Below are 22,958 nucleotides of genomic sequence, written 5' to 3'. Positions count from 1 at the left end.
ATGAGGGTATCTAAATAGTAACTAAATTTTTCTTGAGCCGTTTTTGTGAGAAGTGGATAACAAACATACCCTTGCCACGTCATGTCCATATTCCGTTTTAAGGTCTGAGAGAAGCAGCTACGCACTTGTTCACATCTGTTATTTTTACCAAGCATGTCAGCATTGCCTTTTAACTGACGCACAGAAATAACACCATACTATTAGAAGCAAATCAAACTTGAGTTCAATTGCTTTCATTTCCCCCCCTCAAAACATTAACACCATAGGAAACTGTGAGAACACTATAAAAACCATAGAACAGCAAGAAAAGGAACATTTTCTCGCTTGCAGGAGTAGCATTCCCCTGTGATACTGTCAAGGTTTGCTTGCTTTTATCTATAAGATATTTTAAAAGTTAGAACACAAACATGCCTAAACACACATATTTAGGGGAGTTTTCCCCCAGAGTTTTGCAGTTAATACAACTCACATTCTGTCCTTTTCCCCAGTAACCCAAAATACTAAATGTTGCAGGGACCAAAATATAAATTCCAAGCATTTATTTTTGTAATAATCATTAAATATTTTTATCACAAATAAAGTTTCCACAGTTCATTAAAGTCTTCTTTTACTGACAGATTCTTCAGAGTCTTTGATAGAACAGAAAGAACATTTCTATTCTGGTGTTCAAATGAACTATACTCCTGAAATGAATATAAAGAGACACTGCCCTTTCAACATGCTCATAAATCTCTTTGAAGTTAATAACATAACAATTTAAAATAAGTACTGCAGAGAGTGCTGAGGTGTACAGCACAAGTTCTCTGAAATAATTACAAAAATGCAAGATGTTTTTTAAAGTTAAAGAACAACATTCTACCACTGAAAAATAAATAATACATTTTAAAATGCTCACTAAAATATATATAGCTGGGTTGTTTTAAAGGAACGCAATCCTCTCATAATGATTTTTTTTCATGCAATGCTGTTTATTTCAATAAGCCATGCAATATAAACAAGATTTTACTTCAGCTGGCTGTTGTAACATAGCTTTGTACAGAAGTTGGATTTGTAAGTTAAGAGAAAGGAAAGAGGAGAGGAGGAAATCATCTTGAAACAAAATGTGGATCATGGGGATAACATCCAACCCAATTAACACAGGAAAATTGAGCAAACAAACTGACTCCTAACCAGCTTTAAAAGAAGAAACATCACAGAGGTATAACCAACAAAACATTATCAAATTCAATAATGCAAAACTGAATAACACAATTCTAGTATTTGCTGGTAAGATGAAGAACGTACAGTGGTTTGGGGTTTATTGTTTTAAACAGTGTATTGAAATCTCTGGAGCATAAGAGGTGCTACAGATATGTAACACCAAGCCCGGGTCTCGCTGAGCATTAGGATAAAGAACTGAAGGCAACTTGGGGTTATTTCCATCCCCACGTTTCATTATCAAGTTATCAATATTTCTCGCACAGCCCCACCACCAAGTCTCCTGATAGTCAGACTAACTTCCTGCAAAATTTCATCTTTTTCTCCCAGCAAAACAGCAGGACTGTCAGATGAACTGATTTCAAGTATATGCATCCATTTAAATACACACACACCCCCCTCAGGAGTGCTGCATGTCGTTTGAAACAGGAGCATAAGAAAACCATGAACATAAAATCTGTACCCCCCTCTGAGGACTTCAGACTGATTTCAAGCATACAGGAAAACTGCTTAAGAAATTGTGCAGGCTAGATTAAAATACATTCTTTACTTTGCAAACATTCTCTTAAAAATATGAAATATTCTGCATATGAAATTCCATATAAGTACTTGCATATAATACAGACAGGTTAAAAAAAAAAAAAAAAAAGAGAGAGAAAACTTTTGGTCACCAAAAGTTTGTTTACCTGACAAACGAGTAGGAAGCAACTGGTATCCCAAAACAAAGTGAAGAATACCAAATGCTATATATTTTGTTAATTATATGCTTTTAAAAACAGAGCCTTTAATAACTAAAATCTGAAAAGCATTAATCATATTATGCCTTCTAAAATGGCTGGGGTGGGAAGCACCAGTTAAAAAAGGTTTCCTTTGGATGCAGAAAAAGGAAAGCATCCTCATTTAAAAACAACTATATAGCAGTTCTATAAAGTGCCTGTTCGAGGAAACACATTAACAGATGTTTTCCTTGTGCAAAAAAAAAAAAAAGACATTTTTCTGCTTAAATCTTTGGAACATATATCCTACCCAGAGTTTGTGTTCATGCATTACCTCCAAGTTCACTTATTCAATAAAACTTCAAATCTGCACCATCAAAATTATTTTGCTTGATGCAAACTGTCCAACACCCCCAATTCAGCTTTGAGGGCTTGAGCTAAAACAACAAAAAAAAAAAAGTAATCGGAAAACTCTGGTTTTCGTTTTCTTGTTTCTTAAGTTTTCTTTCAACTCATTTGCTCATTGTGCGTGTTTACTTTTGACTGTAAAAGTCCATTACCAAAGGCTATGTTCCCAGGGAACAGCAAAACCACACTGCATGCCACTGTAAGACACTTAAAATTTTAAAAAGCAGCATTTAGGATCAATCTAAAGCCTGAAAGAGATCTGGCTCCACTTTGAAATGCAAAATGCAAGACCTTTTGAAATGGCTTTATTATCAGAGAGTGGATAGTTAAAGTGTTTTGGAATTTAAAAAGAAAGGTGCCTAAAAGTTTAAAGAAAAAAAAAAAGAAATCCGAAGCAGGCCAGGTTGCTGTCACTTTCAGTTTTAGGCTCAAGTCCACCTGCAGCAAAGCACAGACCTTACAAGCACAGAAACCGCACAGAAGGATGAAAAATCCCCTCAGTCTGAGCCCGGAGGTGCTGGAACCACTGCGGTGCAGCAGAGCCATGCCACCCCCTCGACAGGCAGGTCAGATACAGGTAAGGCTCCGGCAGCAAGGAGAGTTAAACTGCATCACACCATCCCTCTCACTCTCACCGTAACCTGGCTGCTGCCTATCACTGAATTACTAATACTGGGTTTAAACTTTTCGGTGCCAAGATCCATTAGAGGCTCCAGCTGGAATTCTGAGCACAGTCAGAACAGAGAGTACAGTTATTTCTTTGCAAAGCACAAGGCTGCAGATTGAAATGTCCAATGAATAAACAAACAAAATCAACCACTCTAGAACACCACCAGTCTTTCCCCTCAGATTTGCCCTCCCTCCCAGCCCACTCCTATTTTGGCAGTCCATCATCTCTTCTGTGCGTGAGAGGAGATTTCACATCTCCAAGCAGGAGAGTAGAAAATAGGTACAACACTTATGAGAACAAGTAAGAATTACATCTAAATCAAGATAACAGATTTAAATGACTTAAATAAAATGCATGTACATTCAAAATAAAAAATATAGATAGATAGATAGATATATTTGACCGTTTTAGAGAGAAGTCACCAAGTGTTTATTTCATCTGAACTGTCTCTTGTAGGAAAGGTATTCTGAATGTACCAGTGCACAGCTGGTCTGACCAGCCAGGAAGTTCATGCTGCAAAGGAGTCCTTCTTGGATAAAATGTGTAATCAGGCTCATAGTTCAAGAGACAACTCAAGGATGCCATGTAGATATCTGCAAATCTAGAGAGACGTCTTAGGAAGTAGGTTGGATTCTCATCAGTTCTGAATAAGCTTCCAAACTGTGCGTTGAAGAAATTCCTGTTCATCTCCCTGTCCCCCAAATAAAAGAAAACAAGGAGAATGAAGTAAATGTACCTGCGCATATCAATTTACCTGCCAGCATCCAGAACCTTAAGCAAGCAGTTCCTATAATCTGTCTTATTCATTACTCTCTTGCCATTGTACTTCAAAACACTTAAATACACCACACAAGAAATCTTTGCACCTCTTGCACACATATAGCCCAGATCTAGCAATCACAGCAGTAAACAGAAGAGCTTCACACTTCTCCCATTAAAGCCAGTGAGATCTCAAGTTTTCCACTCTAGAGACTGTGAAAGACTTTTGCCTTCATCTAAATCCTAATGACACACATTTGTCCCAAAGATAAAAAACTTTAAATAAAAAAAACACAACTGCCTTAATGTACCAGAAAGCTTAAATATATTTTGGAATTAACTTCTGTTATTAGTCACTGCCAAGTATCATTCCCCCTTCATTAATTTCCACATTTCTGGGGAAGGCTGCTCAAGATACAGCTGCTGGCCTTGCCAACTTCACACTTCACACACCCTCCAGTTATAGACTGCTCCTTAATGACAGTAGATTTTTAGGAGTTTTAGCCCTATTATCTATCTTTGCAATGAGTCCACTGCTAAAGCCAGCCTAGTGCAGAGCTCAGTTTCCACATATTCTAAAATGTATTGTACATAATCTGAATAAATCATCTAAAAAAAAGTGACCTAAGTCTTGATACAGAAACACGTTTAAATCATGCAGAAGTAAGGCCGTGTGATCAATAGCAATGGTGACAGCTGAACATAGAAGGACAGGAGAACAGAGATGAGAAGGAAAAGTATTTGATATCTGGATGTTACCTTTTCATGCAGAAAACAGTATATGTTCCAAAGAAGGGAAACAGAAAGGGTTCATATGCACAAAACATCAGAAGGGAGAAGAGCTGCACTAGAGACAGGTAGAATATTGCTTTATACAGATAATTTTAGGAAGTCTGTAACTACCAGGAAATATAAATCAGAAATGGAGAGAAATTCTGAAGAAATCTGTGGAAGACATCACATAGAACACTTGGCTACCATATGGCATATTGCAAATTCTTCATCACCAGTGTCTTACCTCAATTCCTTTCTCTCCTTCTTCCATTCTTCTAAAATCATTTGTGAATCAGGATCACGGTGAACCTGGAATGTAAAGTATGGATGACAGGTAACTAAGGATGTCCTCATAAACGAGCCTTTCCATTAATAAACCCTTATCAGCTAACGGGACAAGGGGAATTCTTCAGAGATCAATATATACAGCAGGAAGCCATCCAGGCTGATCAGTGGAGGAAGGGGACAAGATTTTGAGACAATTCTTAGCAACTAGCCACACAAGTAATTGCATTTATCTGCAGTCAAAATAATGAACTTCAATGAGACAGGATACACTTGCAACGTCAGTGTCCAGCATTTAGAAACTTGGCTGGATCCCTTCTGCGATACAGAGCCGATTACACACACATAGAACAAACCTGCATGTGTTCCAGTAATCCCGTCAAGGTTTGCAGCCAGGTCATGGTTCGAATGTACTTCTCTGTGTTCATTATTTTAATTTCTGATCGTAACTCTGGAATAATTGCACCAGTGCGCCAGCCATGCTTCAGGGTCAAATCCTATTTATCGAGAAGAATTACTAAATACAAGTATTAGTCTTAAAAAGAACTACTTAAAAGAACTGAAGAATTTGACCATTGTTTATCCCAAAGGGGCACTAATTTAATTGCTTCTTATGTACAAGCAGAAATATAAAACCGTGGGACTTAACTGTGCCAACAGGCAATGGATTTTAGTTTCAGAGTAAGCTTCAAATCCTACATTTTTAAAGAGACAGAAAGAACACATAAGCACTTGCAAATAAGCAGTAATTCCTTAGGTTTAAAACAAACGGTAGAAAAATCCTCTTGTAGATGCGACCTTTGCTGCTGTCAGAAGTGTTGGAAAAAACTGTATGTTGGGTTTGTGGTATTAATATTTACTCATACATCTATCTGACAGAAGGGTCCTATCAGGATCCTCAGCTATTCAAGCTCCTCCGGAAATTTTATTTTATTTAAAAATCTCAAAAGAAAGTGCGTTATATTCAATAATTGGGGAGGAAGAGAGGAAAGCCTTATCTTTTATCCTATTTTGTGAAAGTAAACTACTTACTGCCAAGTCACTGTAAATGTGATCACCGAAGTAGAGAACCTTAGAGCCCCTCCAGCCAGTAAGCTTCAGAAATTCATACAAATTACCCTGCAGAAACAATGACATGTACATTGTAGTGGCACACAACGTGCACCTTCACAGGCATAAAAAAGAAATTTAGTACAACCCTAAAAATATTTTCAGACCTAGAGCCTTGTCCTCAGCTTATATATTATGAATCCCAAATTTTATAGGCAATTTCAGTAATGCTATCACTTCAAGAGCCAAGTGAACTGCAGACATACAATACAAACACTCAATTTGTAGCACTTCAGTAATTAAAATAACTCTCTTAAAAACATACCTACTTTTCAGAAGCCTTTATGATATCTAAAGAAGCTTGAGATTCTAGCAAATAGGTATTAAATTTGAACTGAAAGACTTTATTGAAAGCATACCTGTTTGTAAATCTGACCTTTCTGCAGCTTGTGAATTTTGTCCCAAAGCAACACTCCCCTTTCATTCACCTTTCGAAACGGTCTAGAATAGAATTATATAAAATTGTTACATTGCTGTAGAGATTCTGTCACTTTTTAGGAGCAAATCGAAATTTTAATATTAAAAATATTCCTCTTTCAAAAGGAAAACATGATCTCTAGCATCTGAACATTTTGTAGCAGACAGAAAAAGCAAAGCACCAAAACTTCAGCTTTAGCCAGTGAAATGCAATGTATATATCCAGTACGTCTACGTTTATAACATAATTTGAGAATAACTGTTGAGAACTCAGGCAAGGATCCAAGACAGAAGGGAAGTAACAGTGTGAATTGGCTGCCATTAAGAAGGAAAGAAGAGAACACAAAAGAAGTGAACATGTGTAAAAACAGTTGCCAAATACCTCACTGGAACAGGCTGCCCAGGGAATGTTTGAGTCACCATGCCCGGAGGTATTCAAAAGATGCGTAGAGGAGGTTCTTAGAGAGACATTTAGCAGCGGACTTGGCAGTGTTACGTTAACGGTTCAACTCAATGATCTTAAAGGTCTTTTCCAATTTGAATGACTCTATGATTTTGTAAAACTGAACAACTGAAGAAGGAGGTAGAGGACTGGAGGCAAGACATACAGCAAAGCTCTTTTTTAAATTAAATGGAAAAAAGGGAAAAAAAAAACCTCTTCCCTCTATCTCACTTTCAAATCAGAAGTATACATAAAGGAATAGGTCTTTTTCAAGTGTAAGAGTTGTGCATACACATTACAAATGTGTTTACCTAATTGAACAACTAGTCCAAATAGTCCAGCCTGTCAGCCAGTCTGCCCTTTAAATATCATGTGTGACTAAAGAGAAAAACAGAAGCAATGAAAGACGTTTCCAGATAAGGGGCTGATCCTGAAAGGCACCAAAATTTCTCAGGTTTATTAAGAAAGAAATACATTTCACCAGCTTACAAGCTAAGATGTTAAAAATAGCTTCTGTCACCCTAAGTCAGTCCAGTAGACCTATAATAGCTACTGGAACTTTCTCAGGTAAGAAATGGTAAATATTCGGACTTCGTAATTGGGTGTTGCCACATTCTGCAATGATCTTAAACAGGATTTCACCAAATATTCTTTTATTTTACATTGCATCCAAATTAAAACATTTCATAACATGCTCTATAGCCTTATATGGAATAAGCTGCTTAAATCATTCCTTACTGACTAAATACCCACCTTCGCTTATCATTGAAAAAGTTTGGTTTATCAGCCTGTACAATGACCACATCAAAGAGATCCCTCCAGTCCTTGCCGACTATGAACTTCATCCCTTTGTCCCTAAAAAGGGCAGAGGGATATTAACAGTGAAGTGTAACAGAAGTGCAGTCATCTGTGCAATATAATGAATTACACTCAACAACCTCATCCTCTTCTTCCTTTAAAAATGTATAGTTGAACAGCAAACAATTGTTCACTTACACAAAGCTGCTGGGACTGTTTGTGATGAGAAACATCTTCTTGCCATGATCAGCCAGCTTTGCCAACACAGCACGAGTTTGTTCAGCATAGCAGATGTATTTTTCTGTGAGGATTGGGGAATATACAATATTAACTGAAAAAGCTTTCACAAGAATTTTCTCTGTATCCAACCTAAGGTTCAGAACATGTGGTTATACTTAAGAAAGGAACCTTAGACAAGTGGAAATAACTCATTCAAGCTTTAAAATTTAGAATTTGTAATCTTGAATATGGAAGCCAGAAAGATCATTATACTAGCAATGAAAAAAATCTTTGACAGATTATCTCATTAGTACTTACCAATATCTGCTTCGATTGCTCTGTACATTATTCCTTTGATGTGGACATCCCTGATAGAATCCTGTCAGGAAAGCAACAGAGAACTAAAGAACTGAAAAATGTTTTAAGTATAAAACCCATGCTCACTGCACAACAGTAGTAATTTGTTTTTAAAACAATCCCTTTCTCCAAATTACAATTTGAACTTTACAGAAATGCCACGTGACGTTCATTATGTATGTCTCAACCAGACAAAGGGTAAGCCTGTCCTCCAAGAAAATTAGTGTATTTGGGAAGTACAAAACTGTATAGCACAGGGGCTCTTTGACAAAACAATTGTGAAAGGGTGCTCAGGAGGGTGATGTGGGGTGAAAGCCCTATGCAGCAGCAGTCATCACAGATTTCCAATGACCTGTGGAGCAGAACACATTCCTCTCCTCTCATAAAAAAAAGTTTGACGTCAGATGGATTTTAGATTATGATCACCCCCAAATCCCCTGAAATTTATGAACACATGAAAGAAGCTAAATGCTTAAGCAAAGTACCCTTAAGGAGCTCTGAAGGCATTTGGCAGCTCTCCTGAGCCAGCTCTGCACCAGACTGCTTTGTTTAGGACAATGGTACTGCCATTTTGGTACTTACATGGGGTATGTACTAAAAAGCCTCAAAAATGGCACTACAGGGCTTCCAAAATGTTGGTAAGGTTGAGCAGTACATACGTTTCTACAAACACTTCAAAAGAAATCACAAAAACTAGCCTTCTGACTCTATGTAACCACAGGCAGAAGGGAAAATTACTCTGTAGGTCAAAAGTTAATTAAAACTTGTCTGATCTACTTGGAAGAATGAGAAAGTCAACATTTAGGCGCTTGACATATGCTGAACAACTACACAAGTTTAAATACTTGGCAACAAGGGGCCAGGAAAAGGCTTTAGATGGAAAGCTTGCACAGAGAAATATCATCATCTTGGGCATGACCTCTTCTGTTCTTAAATAACAATGACATAATTATCTCCTCTGCAGGATACACCACGAGGAATCAAGAGGGTCAAATTACTCTAGCCATTATTACTAGATTTTTTGGAGATGGAAGAGGTGATAACAGGCAAAATAGATATGCCAGAAGCAAGAGACAGCAAATGATCATATACTACTGAAGACACAGAGGCAGTACAACCAAAAGCTCCAAATTGGAATTCCCTATAGCCTCTTACAATTCCTGCTAGTGAGAAAATAATACCTCTGATAACAATCAAAATAAGATTTGTAAGCTTTATCAATGTATAGGAGCTGCTTCACTTCCCTGTTATCCAGCCCTCAAACCTACAAAAAGAGTAACAGCCCTAGAACGTCAGATTTAAAACAAATTTCACATTACTCTGTGTTTCTTTTCCAAGGTCTCCCTTCATTTTACTTACGGTTTCATAGTTGTATAGTAATAGTCAGACTATACAAAACCTCAAGTTGAGGTATTTGACTGGAGCTGGTACAACAGGTTGAAGCTTCCTGAAGTGCTCACAGATAAGATGCGCAGATATGGACGTTTACCTAAATCTTCAAAGCTAGTACCTTGACATCTTTGTACAGATGAACAGGCTCATAGTCTATGTTGTTTTTCAGAAAATATTCATTCACACAAGAAAGGAGTGTCATTTCTGGCAAGGAAAATATATCCATGAATTGCTTCATTGTATTTCCTTGTGAGCTCTATAGGGGTGGGAAGAAAAAAGAGGGGAAAAAAAGGGTCAGGCATTTCTCAGATTAGAATACTTTCATTCATTTAGTATAAGCACTTCAGCTTCACTGCCAATATTCAGCTTTTGCCATCACTATTCACATTGCATTAGATTCTTTTTGAACTAACAGACTTTCAATAAAATAACTGCAACAAAGGTATTTGCTTTATTTTACGAATTAATATTGAGTCATTACTCTTAAGAGCAGTATTTTAATTAATAAACACAGTGCTCAGCTAAAAGTCAAGAGGAGGACCTAGAGGCCTTCACTGGAAGCCTGCACTTCTATAAATAAGAAGCACTGGGTATTGTGATAGAGGGTAGAGGTTTTGGTTTAGTTTTGTTTTGTTTTTTAATAAGCGGCATGCTGATTATAACTACAAAACAATTTACCTCCTTGAAAAGAGATAATAAAAAGTTGTAAAAATCTACAACAACTCATACAGGAACAGCAGAAAATATTTCTACTCTGCAAAAGCTGTAACTTCAGTTAAGTTCCACATAAGCACAGAATCTCATTATACAAGATCAAATACAAACCAAATACTTCTCATGAAGAAGAGGGGTAAAGCAACCAGACATCTTTGCTCAAGACAGAACACTGGTCAAGATCACAGAAACACAGAATGATTGAGGTTGGAAGGGACCTCCAGAGGTCATCTTGTCCAACCCTCCTGCTCAAGCACGGTCACCTAGAGCCGGTTGCCCAGGACCATGTCCAGATGGCTTCTGAACATCTCCAAGGATGGAGACTTCACAATCTCCATAGGCAATCAAGCTGTGCTAGCGCTTACTCTCCTTCACAGTAAAGAAAGAGTTTCTTGATGTTCAGAGGAAACCTCCTGTGTTTCTGATTGTGTCCACCGCCTCTTGTCCTGTCACTGTCCTTTCCAAGATTAAGGCAAGCATAGACCTGCAGAGACCAGGGCATCCCACAGGGAATGCCAGGCCGATATTCAGAACCACTGCAGAAACTAGATTTGGGAATTCTAAGTTCAGTTCCTTAAAATAAGAACAACAAAATGCTCCACAGGGTTTTTCATGTCAACACAGAATTAACACCCATAAGTAAAAAAGGTAAAATAAACCTTTTTTTTTTTACTAAAAAGACAGCACTGTTCTATATTTGGGAAAGAAGAAGGAACCTACCATCCAGAAGATCGACTTCCCCCACAAAGTCAAATCCTAAACTTAAAAGCTTTATCTTTTATCATTAGCCTTTTGTCAAATCCTCTTGCCATCACTCTGCCAGCTCGTATGCAAGAAAACCCTCCATATATTAACTTGCTGATACATCCCCTAAGCCATTAGACCACCAGGAAGAAGTACATAGCTGGGGTAAAGCGCCAGATATGGTTCACTTCTCAGCCTTTATCAGATTTGCTGTGCAACACTGAGCAAGTCACTTGATTTTTGTATGTTCTGCTTCTCTATCTGTATGACTGGGCAAGGGAACACTGAAAGAAGAAACTACAGCGAGTGAAAGAAAATATTTTTATCACTTTAGAAGGTAAACTTCATATCTAGCACTGCAAGTCAGTCACGTATCAAGAAAATATAACTCCTAGCAAGAACAAAATACAAACACTGCAAACCCAACACCCTCCCTACAGAGTAGTTTGTGGTTTTACCTTTCCATAAAAGTCACTCATTTGTTCTAAAGGGACATGAGAACCATCATACATTGCAATGACTTCTTCATCTGGGACAACACTGAGGCCTCTGGAAAACAACATAAGCTTTAGTTCAGAAATCAGATTAAAATTTTCAAGTAATTACCAAACGAAAGTCTGACAGACTAACACTTATATCTGCAGCTTATTAAAATACTAACAATACCATAGGAACACTTTCATCCGTAAGTTTAAAAAGCATCTTTCCTTACAGAACAAGTAACATTTTAACAGGTTGACACACACAGAACACATTCCAATTTTAAGCCCTTTTCACTTTCTTAAGGTAAAAGAGCTAATTAGTCTCCATTGAAACTACGCCTCAAGGGTTTGTAAGAAGTAGAGTTTCTAGTTTCCTTAACACAAAGTAGTTCTTCACTCTGCCTTTGTTTCATACAGCACTGATGATGTGATAGTGTTTAAACTAGATTATTCTGCAGTGTGACCTTGAAGATTCAAGGGAAAGAAAAACATACTCAACTTTAACTAAATAAGAATTTATTTTAAATTGTATCAACAACTCTGTTTCTCAAAATTTAAGGTTATTTGAAGGATTGTTGACAAGTCATTAAACAAATGGGAAGAAGGAGACATCTCTTCTCAAAGTTTCTTTATCAACTCTTAAAAGATTAAAGGCTTTGGTTTGGTTTGTTTTTGAATGTTTACAGGATGAAGCATCCTGCACCAAGGTATCTAATACACTGCAGGCATGGAAACATCCTCACCAGAAGACACAGAAGCACTGAGGTTTTGCTTAAGATTAAAGAACACAAATGAAAAACAGATCATCTAGTCCCTTTTTTCCAAGTCCACTCATGTTCTTTTGCTACCTCCTAAGATAAATAGTTGATTTCAGAGCCTCCCTTTCTTGGTCTTACCCAAAGTGCTGCGAGGCATTAAAAACAAATTAACAAGTGTAAAACTTTCAGTGTTTAGCATCCACACCAGCTCTGCAGTAGAAGGGCACAATATACAAACTTCCCCATGGCTGCTATGGTAGCAGAGTCCCAAGTTAACTCACTCTTTTATTGCATTTCTCAATGCTACATTGACTCGTGCATAGCTATGTGCTATTGCTGGTAGGACTCCAGCACTGAAATCAGTACTGTGCACTTACAAGGCAGATAATAATTTGGTTTTGCAACACAGAGTTCAGTGTCGCCCACCCCACGGCACAAAACACAAGAAAAACAATAAAACTGTTAGGTATATACCAAGTAATATGATCAAAATTGAGAAGGACTGACTCCTCTTCTAGTCTGCAGATAGCTATGCCAAGTGGTACTTGAATACTGTTAAAGAAAACACTTGTGGATCAGGGGTTACCTATGCACAAATCAATAGTGGACAATAGACATACATGAAATCCACAGAACAGACACAGCTGCGTAGGCAAAGCCGTAGATTGGTTTTACCAGAAAACCCAGTCTTAACACAGTTCACAGCCCAGCTGTGCAACTACAAAGTTTATTCTATTCCACTGACAGCACAGTTGGTACTAAAAGCATCACATTTCACCTACAGCACGGCTCCCACTGCTGCTCTTGGAGACATGCAAAGTTAGAGGGATACCAGGATTGCTTACACCTCCCTGCAAATGAGACTGTACACTTGGGCAAATCCTGCTGCTTTCAGTGGTATAATTGACCTACACACGTATAGAACACACAGAAGGTTAAAACTAAAAACTATAGATATGAAGCAACTGACAGCAAAGCTCAGTGTTGCTACAGAAGGGAAAGGTAATCTTATTTTAAACAAAATTAAGAGAAAGTATTGAGTGAAATGGTATCTTTCACTCTCTCCCCTACACATGCTCACAAGTACTATGATGTGTGGCCTAACAGTCTGTCCATTATCACTTTGGGTGATGCAGAGAACAAGGGACAACAGCTCTTCAACAAATCTCAGTGCCTCTCTAGTTTTCTTGACCAGTCATCACGTGCTAGCTTTGGATGTGCCTTTTGTATTAGGAGTTGACAGCAGCTGCAATCTTCTGCCTCTATTTTGTCCCACTCCAAATCATAATAATGCTGATGGACTCACCACCCATTTGTGCCCTCATCTAGGTCACTATACAGTTCCATTGTTCTTCCTGACATCTTCTCTCAAAGCCTTCAGGTCCTTTTTTTGCAACTCCCACCCCCATACATGTGTTTGGAGAAACAGCATGTAGATGTGCTGATATCTTGGTGAACAACTGATCCCAGGCACCACCAGCACATGCCAGCCTTTTGTCCCTTCTATCAACATTTCTTCCAGTGCTCTCACACAATTCCTTTCATACCTCATTCATACCAATCTTAATACTTCTACCACATAGGTCTACAGGTAAATGTACTTTTTATTACTTCACTCAGTCTCTAGTCTAGCAAACTAGCACTTTTCACAGCGAAAAATGTGAAAACGTGACAGCATTTTTAAATTAACCTTAAAACTAGCAACCTTCATAAAGAGTTCTCCAGTTCCCTCCTAGACCTGCATAAATGATTCCTTTGAAACCACAGGATCGGGTTTTGTCAGTTGGAACATATAATAATTATCCTGCATCCACATGTGTAAAACACAAATAAATGGTATAAAGTTTCACTCAGACTCTGAAGATACATACAAAACACATGGTTTTGGCAGCTTTAGGCAGCTACTATGTTGACAGTCTGACCCTAATGCTGGATCAGTATGACCTTCTTTCCTCTCTCCCAGAGGGCATCTCACACTATGTAATAAATGAACAAATCAACAGCTATGGCTGAATCATCTACCCATCTGCCTGACTGGCAAACAAAAAGAAGTAATGAGCACCTTATAACCATTTCATACTACCAGTCCCCCATAGTAAATCACATCAGGGTTACATTATCTTTTGGCCCCAAAAGAAAACTTTTTGTCCAATGCCATTAAGCTCAGGCTTGTTCTTTAATTTAACATCTGGTTACCAAGTGTGGTGTTCATGTCAGTCAAAAGTGTCCTGCTCCATTACAGCAAACCGAGCCATACTAAACATTCTGCCATCAAAGATCACATACCGTATGTGTATATCATGTAATGAAGCACAGCACCGAGACTGCTAATTTTACATCAAAACTGTAAACTCAAAAAGTGCCAGGCTGTGTGGACAGAACGCAGCTGTGCTCCATTCTGCAAGTATGATGTCGCTGATGCATCCAAACTTAAAAGCCCTGTACAAACACAGCAAGACCTCTCAAGTGTCTCTACAACCTCAAAGTCATGCTAACAGGCACTCCGACAATTATTTGCATAGAAAGCAACAACGGAGAAGTCACCAGCGTATTTTTAGATGTCTTTCAGCACAATTTAACAGCCAGAAACAATGTGAGTCAGCACTATGTGACCAACCAGCCTGCCAGCTCCCCCAGCTCTGAACCAGGCTATCAGCTGGACTGCATCAGCCAGTAAATGTTGTACACACAGAGGTGCAAAGAAACTCCCCTCCAGTTAGACTGCAATGTTCATTCACATCTGTGCTTATCAGGGCACTGCTCCTGATATGAACCCAAGATGTACACTAATAAATGCAACTCAGAGTACACGTTTTTATTATAAATAGGGAATAATTTTACCCACCTGTAAACTGTTCCCAGCTGAATATAATGAAAAGCGTCGATCTTCATTAATAACGCCTGCAAGGGGAAAAAAAATAGCCTTTTTTATCATGTCAACTATTTGATGTGAAAGTATAAAAATCAAAGAAATTTTGTCTATGGCCTTTCTGTCTCAAGAACGCCTGAGTACCTTCAATTCAACTTCCTTCATAGTTTCCAAAAATATTTTTATCAATGGCTTTTACCGAGGGTTTGCCAAATCATCATGGAAATATTATCCAGTGATCTGAGCTAACTCATGAAGAAAGAACTTCTCCTACTAGCAGATGCCTGCTTAGGTTTACTCTGTCTTCCTCGCCCCGTTCACCATGAGAACAAAACACCCAAACTATTTTATACTTTAAAAAAAAAAAAAGATTGCTACAAAAGAGAAAAATATGTAACAACAGCCGTTCACATCAAAACAGAGTGAAAAGTCAGAAGACTTAAAAGCCCTATTCATTTTCTCTGGCTAATGTTCTCAGCACTACATAACGCATTACAAAGTTATTTATACATACCCGGTGCACATCATAATGAAGTCCTCTGATTGCAAAATTGGGATCATAATCATATTTTCTTATTTCTGCAGGGTACTAAGAAAAGACAGCAACGATTTTATTTTAAATCCATAACAAAAACAAATAAAAATGTTTCTGCATAATTTTAAAAGCTTATGTTCTCTATGCTTCTTATTTTTACCGGTCATTAGGAGGCTTTTTGACAGGTTGGTGAGATTTGCTGGAACACAGGTACAGTGAAAGACAAGGCAAATATTTTTCCTAAATCCAAGGTCAATGTTTAAAATCTAAGTTGGACAGCCAGGTACTCTGTAGTGATCACCTTTGATCTTACTCAAAAAGTTATTTTAATATATGTACCATTGAAAACAAACTAAATTTTATTAACTTCCTAAAATTTAATACCCGAGTTACCTTGCATTGTGAAGTTTCCCCATGAAACAGACTACATTAATACAGTTTCCAACTCAAGCTTGCAGCTAGAAACCCAAGAACATGGACTGATCTACAGAACTACCTGAGCCTTACTGCTCACTTTTATTGAAGCAAAAAGCAATACGACATCATCAATATTAACATAAGCAAAATTCAAAGTTTTTTTTGCTATTTTCAAGAAATAAAAGCAGCACAGCCATCTCTTTTCACTCCCTCTGTGCAGTACACACTCCTGATCATAGATTGTCATGTTTGACACGTAAACAGCATTTGTAACACCTTGTTGATTAGAGATGCGCAGGAATTTAATGTCTGTGCCATTCTTTCCTCAGCTTCTTTATAGATAGCATAGTTAGCTCACACCACCTATCAGAGTTTTCCAACATTTTTCAGTACAGGCCCATATTCAGTCAACTGTAATTTAATCCTGCTTCAAGCATAGGTTAGCCAGGAAAAAATATGTAAGCTGTGTGCCTTGGGCTAAGAGGTTTGTTCATTTGTCTTTAAAAGGTAAAATGCTTCAGTCATTTCTGACAAGGCTTGAGAAAAATATCATGTCTTTGATTAAACAACTGAAAGGCAATCCTACATTTCCCTCCTACAGACTACAGCAGTCTTAAAACCTGACAAATGCATCCCAGGCACATTCTCCACCTTCTCTACAACATATATGGCTAATTTACAAGCCTTTGGGGAAAAGAAAAAAAAATAAAATTAAAAAATATTATACAGCTTAAACAGAGGCTTTAGCTACTTTTACAAAAAACAAATAAATTACAATTTCCCCACAGAGAAATCTATGCTGAAGAGGACTTGCTCTGCAACTGCTATAGATTGTGCTTGTACTGAGCACAGGCGTCCACAGTTAAATACAACAGTCCTTTCTCCTAACTTCTGAACTAACATCCCTCCTACCACTTCCAGAAAACATGGGGGGGGCTACTGATCTGAATGAAGAACAGCATCAAAAGCCTACAGACAGGTTGGGAAGATGTGTAGATTTGGCCAGAGAACAAAAAGGAAAAAAGGAGACGAGGGAAAACATCAGGGGAGGATAAAGAATGTGATCAATTAAAACCTACAATGTACTGCACATGCCCCAAAGGACCCATATCGAGCCTGAACCAGGAAATTTATTTCTGACTTTTTCAAATCTCTGCATACTTGACCTTCCTACTTTAATTTATTCTCCTAGAAGGTTGTCTTTTTGCTTTCATGCCAGTATGTACAAGAAAAAGATTAAGCCTACCTTGGCACACAAATCAAAGCTTCCCTACAAGCTAAAAAAAGAAAAATAAGATAAAAATTGCACAGTCTGCTTACCCCACTCTTGGTAGGGATACATACAGGTGGACTGAAAGAGTAGTCCAGATAAGGTGGTACAAGAGCCATGCATTAGGAAAGAAATAAACTTAAAAGCAAGAGTTTATATTCTACACCTACTGTCACCTCCAAGATTAGCATTAAATTGATGTTTATTCTCTTGGACACACTTCAAAATTCCTTGCTTCCTACACCACATTTTGCAATTTCTGATGAATTACCTTACACTGTCGTGACCAAAATTGGCCATCTTTTAGGTTGACTGTGACAGTCATAATGGGCAATGCTATCTAGAACTTTTTTTCTAATGTTAAAGGCAAGAAAAACATTAACAGCATAAGCAGCTATAGAGATAGCGCTAATAAAAGCCGTTGTCCCTCAATAAATTCCGACAGGAGATAATGTATTTCAATAAGCTGTGTCATAAAGTAATTAAAGCTTCGAGAGCTTTTAATCAAGACAAACTGGAAAGTTATTACTACCTGAATTAATTCAAATACTAAAGACAGACCAGCGTTTGAATTTTTTCTACAAGAATTAATCTTGACTCCTACAGTAACATCGTTTTTTGCAAGAACCACATAGCCTTAATAAAGTGTATTTACACATCCTACAGAAATTGCTACCAAGACATGCCAAAATCTCAGGGAGATCAAGTTGTGTACGCTTGTAGCGCCCATGAAGTTTTGTTTGTTCCTCCAGGGATATTTATAGATGTTTATATATAACTCCTAACCTTTAGATTCAAACATGAAAGTAGAGTCACACCACCAATTCAAACTTAGGTTGTATAAAATATACAAGGAATTTTATTAATTAAGTTACTCTGTGGACTTTTTGCCTTTTATTTTCCTGTAAGTCCTACAGTTCAATAAACTTTGACTCTTTCAGTCTGCATTTTCTTCAGCCTTTCTCCCTGCAATACCTTCGGTTTCTCAAGTCACCCGTGTATCCCCTGCTCCCTGACACACACTCACTTCACCCATCCCCAAACTACACAGCAACCAGCCGCAAGCTGCTCAGATGTCCCTGGTCACTGACACGAACGGGCTGCTCTGTGAGCACTGACTTGGGTTTCTGTTGCATCCAGCCTCCGATTACAGCTGTGCACGCCACCCCTTCAGCCAACTCGGCCGAAACACTGGGGGCACGCAGAGATCCTCGCAAGCACACAGCGCGGTCAGAGACCTCCTGAGGAATCAGGTTAAAAATACTCCATACGGCAATGAAGCACTGCACTCACAGCAACGCATTCGACAGAGCAATGCTAACTTTTAAGCTTATCATCTATTAAGGTGACTCCAATAATTGACAATCAGGTTGCGGCGGTGGGAGAACCAAAACAAGCCACCACCACCAAATTACAAAATAAGGAATAGTGTTTTATCTGGTTTAACAATTGTCAGATTGTGCTCTGCTCAAAACTGCAGCTGGGAATAAACCAGGACTTCTGTTGTTCATATGCAGCTGTTGTACAAAATCTGCTACCAGCGAGCCAAGCTAGGACTGAGGCATGAAAAGATGAGCCATGCCCTTTCTCGGTTAGAACTTATTTATTATTGTTATTCCATTAATTTTACTTACCCGATGCTCATTAATAAGAAGATCTCGAGCAGCATTGAAGATCAGCGTGTGCAGATGTTTAGAATAAAAGACCAACGTGTAGTCATAATCAAAACCATAGATTTCAATGTCTGACAGGCTCATTTCATTGTTTGAAAAAATAGCATCCGGATTCAGCATGTTACTCATAATTGAAGGAACCAACTCTGGGAATAAGGGAGGAAAAAAAAAAAAGTTATACCAGTCCTGTAGTGTTATTTAAATAAATTCATAAAAATCTATTAGCAATTTCTAAATATAGATAAACCACGATGAAGCTATCCTTAAAATTCTGCTATTGAAAATGTTGTTGCTAACTTGTCTTGGTGACTCACCGCTTTAAATCAAAGCACACTTTTCTCTGTACAGGTCGAGTAAGAGAGAACATGCATTTTGGCATCTTGCTCAGAGAACCCCAGATTCTATATTATTTTTTGATAACTCTGTTAACACATTTTGTTATTGCTTTTGAAAAACAAGTTTGGAGTTGGGAGGGATATTATTATTATTATTATTATTATTATTATTATTATTATTATTATTATTGCTTTGTCTTCTCCTATTATTTGATCCAGCTTCTGCCCCAGAAGCAGAATTTACATTGTTTGAATTTGACATGGCTTTAATTTCTTTTTCTTCACCATGTCATGGTTATCACATTACTCAATTTCAACTCAAATAAATTAACTTTATGTGATTGTCATACTTTCCAAACAACAGTTGCATACACATTACTATGCTTATTAACCTTCTAGCAAATCAGGGAACCAAAAATATTCTGCTTATTCTCTACACGCATGTACCTAGTGTGTGTAAATCACCTCCATTTTTAAGAGTATATGTCTCTTGATATTTGTTTGAAAAGTATACTGAGAAGTTAAGACCACTTACATTGAGCCATAACATATTAACATTAAGCAATTTTAGGACTAACAACAACAGCAGTATTAAGGATGTTTGTATTTGTTGTTTAGAAAACTTGGAATAGCAACATTAGGAGGCTAAATGCTACCCTCCTGGAAGCATAAAACATTAGCATGTTTTCCATCTTTTTCTTCCCATATACCTATCTTTATAACCCACCCCTCCTTACTAGTGGAAAAAAGGTGCAGCTTTCATCTTAAATCTGTGCTTGGAAAGGTGAGTTTAAAGAGAATATGCTTTGTTTGGTTACTTTCTACATATAAGTCGAGAAGGAATTGGTCTAGCTTATCTCAACACATTCAGCTCTGAGGGCAGATACACTGTGTGCTCCACCACGGGAGGAAACCATCTCAACAAGGCAGGCAGGCATTGGAGACTCCAGATCTCTTAGCAAGATAGTGTTCCATTTTGAAAATTTGACCGACTCGTAGAAAGGGAAATAACATTTCTTTTGTAAAACCAATTGCTGCATAGTTGACAGGCAGATACAATAAGAAACTTAGAGAGATGCCAAATAAGAGATGGTAATCTGAAGACATTCAATTTTATCAGATGCAGATACCCAGAAGAGCAATTTCACCGAGTTTAATTCCAGGCTTCAACTGAAGTCTAGCATCTCTTTCACAAAAAAAAGATCCCAGGAGTTGCCCCACACTTAGGCTGACATCAAAAGCTATATCCTTCATTTCAGGGGATTTAGCAAAGTAACCCACAACCAAAACATTAGCTCCTACTCTCTGCAGTCACTGCTTATAGGAGGGTAAATACTTTTATTCTATGAAAAGGACTATGAATCATTTCATTAACTTAAGTGGTAACCATAGTTGTGAGTAAACTCCCAAAATCATGTTACAACACCCATTTTTGCATTATATTTAAAATATTTTTTCAAACATCAATTGTGCAGCCCGGTGAGTCACCATCTGTTTTAAAAATAAAGTTATTTATATAACTATTTATAGATACAGAGATAAAGATACTTCAGACTTTAAAAAAGCTTGACTAGCGGCTGCCTGAAAACAGACAGTATAAACATTTCATAGCCATTAGACATTCTGGCTGGCAGACAGCATCCTAAGTGCTATAAAACCTTAGGTCAAAAATCAGGACCACTTTGTCATCTCAACACTGTAACCAAGTGAAATGCACACACTTGAAGCCATTGGGTGACTTAGGCTGTAATAAAATATTCTGAATTATTCTAAAAGCACTTGCCTCATCTTTTGCCAACCCACACCCATTAACTGACTTATTTTCTCTCAATGTTACCCTACTCTAACCTCAGCTCTCATGTATTATTTGGGTGTGGTTTAGAAGAAAAAAGTTAATTCCAAAAACAGGAAGAGAAAAAAGATTCAAGATAAAATGCATTTACTCTCCTCTTCCTATCCCTTACCCACCCTCCAAAGTCCAGCATTCTTCCGAGACTTCTAACACAGCTTCCTATTTCACTTACGAAATACCACCACTATTCGATGTTTGCAAATGCTGTGTTTGCAATCAGCACAGTGAAGCCCCAGTTTGCTCCCCAGACTCTTAAGTGCAGCATAAGACCATGCTTTATTTTTTTCTTTAAAGGGCAAAACATGCAAGACTAAAGCATTATCCATTGCCACTACAGGACAAGCTTTCCCACTTGATGTTGCAGAACACAGGCTGCCTCTTTCGGCCCTCTAAAAACATCACATGTTCAAGCACCTTGGTAGTACTCTTCCCATCAGAGCAAGGGCAGAAGTAAGCAAGCTTCAAGAATTTGGCCCTAAACTTTTTGCCTTGCTGAAGAACAGGGTTTCCCAGAGTCATGCACATATCGTTAGCGCTTCACCCTGGCTTCAAAGCTTCACAGCATTTTTACAGAGCCATATGCAGAATGAAGTTATCTAAAACTCCTCAGCATTCTAAGTTTTTGGAAAAAGAGCCTATTGCAGAAAGCTCCTCAAACAGATGTCCAACTTCCTGATTTTCTTTTCACATCTGCTTTTCTCCACAGATCTCCAACGCCAGATGCTGCCTGGACCCAAGCTGGGTGGTAGGACCAGCTTCTTCCCAGAGGCACCTCCCGGCAGCCACAGCCCCGGTGGGTCGGGCGGGTAGTGGCCTCAAGCGCTCACCCCCTCTCTAGAGCAGGGGAAGGGAAAGGGGCACCCGCGCCTTCGTGTCCACCAGGTGTCCAGCCCTCAGGACCTACCCAGGGTCTTACTCCCGCTCCCAGTTTGGCACTGGAGCCCACCATAAGGGAGGGCGCTTTGACACCACAGCCGCACTGACTCCAGGAGCGCACACCGGGCGCTGCGGGGCGGACCCGCGCGGGGAAACCCACGGGAGCGGAGGCTCGCAGGGACCCGCACGGCCCCTCCACCCGCGCCTCTCCCACCCCCAGCCCCTCCGGCTGCCGCAGCGGCTCCCGCTCGCTTCGCCAACCGCTCCCTTCTCTGCCAAACGCCAACGGGCGCTCCTCCGTTGTCAGCCCGCCGCACCGCGACCTGCGGCAGGAGCAGGGCGGGCACCGCGGCGGAGCCGTGCCGGTGCCGCTGCCGCCCGCGGGCCCCGGGGCACCGCTCACCCTTGGTGACTCTCTTGGCCTCCTTGTAGCGTGACCACAGGTAACTCTTCATGTCGGGCGGCGGCTGCCGCCGCTGCTGCGGGGCCACAGTGCAGTAGGGAGCGGCCCCGCCGGCGGGTAGGGCCCGGCACCGCCGCCCGGCCGCCCGCCCCGCCGCCAGCAGGGACCGCGCCGCCGCTGCCATGCTCCGCTCTGCCGCTCAGCCGCGCCGCTCCGCTGCCGGCTGAAGTCACTTCCTCGAGCTCCGCCCCGGGGCCGCGCCGAGGCGGGGGGCGGCACCCGGGCCGCCGGTGGCAGGTAACGGCGTCCCGCCTGCGGGCGGAGCGGCTGGCCCGGCACCGCCAGTTGGTGCGGGGCGCTCGCCGCCAGTACGCCCCGTCGCTCTCTCGGCTCGTCTCCACAGCGCAGATGCTTTGGTTTCTGAAAGGCTGAGCCCGGCAGGCATGTCCCCGGGCGGAGCTAACACAGGGTCCCGACCAGGGAAAG

At 39.5% G+C, this 22,958-nt stretch overlaps 1 protein-coding gene across 1 annotated transcript; it reads right to left on the bottom strand.

Moving 5' to 3' along the window:
• Positions 1 to 524: 524 nt before the first annotated feature.
• Positions 525 to 22,672, bottom strand: NT5DC3 (5'-nucleotidase domain containing 3). The gene is made up of 14 exons (XM_065840644.2): positions 22,473 to 22,672; positions 18,968 to 19,152; positions 15,626 to 15,700; positions 15,088 to 15,143; positions 11,461 to 11,551; positions 9,663 to 9,800; positions 8,114 to 8,174; positions 7,775 to 7,877; positions 7,532 to 7,633; positions 6,279 to 6,360; positions 5,842 to 5,928; positions 5,166 to 5,306; positions 4,769 to 4,833; positions 525 to 3,682 (listed from the first exon to the last, which is right to left on the bottom strand). Exons 1-14 carry the CDS (start codon positions 22,654 to 22,656, stop codon positions 3,421 to 3,423), a joined length of 1,632 nt encoding a protein of 543 aa, XP_065696716.1. The 5' UTR covers positions 22,657 to 22,672; the 3' UTR covers positions 525 to 3,420.
• Between the last annotated feature and the right edge of the window lie 286 nt (positions 22,673 to 22,958).

Source organism: Patagioenas fasciata, chromosome 1 (assembly GCF_037038585.1).
Source record: "Patagioenas fasciata isolate bPatFas1 chromosome 1, bPatFas1.hap1, whole genome shotgun sequence".
NCBI classification, from domain to species: Eukaryota; Metazoa; Chordata; class Aves; order Columbiformes; family Columbidae; genus Patagioenas; species Patagioenas fasciata.
This window is presented reverse-complemented; position numbering and strand designations above follow the sequence as displayed.

Bases quoted from the DNA above. Each gene is read 5' to 3' on its own strand.
- NT5DC3 (XM_065840644.2), bottom strand. From the start codon at position 22,656: ATGGCAGCGGCGGCGCGGTCCCTGCTGGCGGCGGGGCGGGCGGCCGGG. The intron at 15,701-18,967 runs GTAAGTAAAATT...GTCTTTTCTTAG, and splicing joins TTCTTATTAATGAGCATCGG to TACCCTGCAGAAATAAGAAA. The intron at 6,361-7,531 runs GTGGGTATTTAG...ATTCTATTCTAG, and splicing joins TTTTTCAATGATAAGCGAAG to ACCGTTTCGAAAGGTGAATG.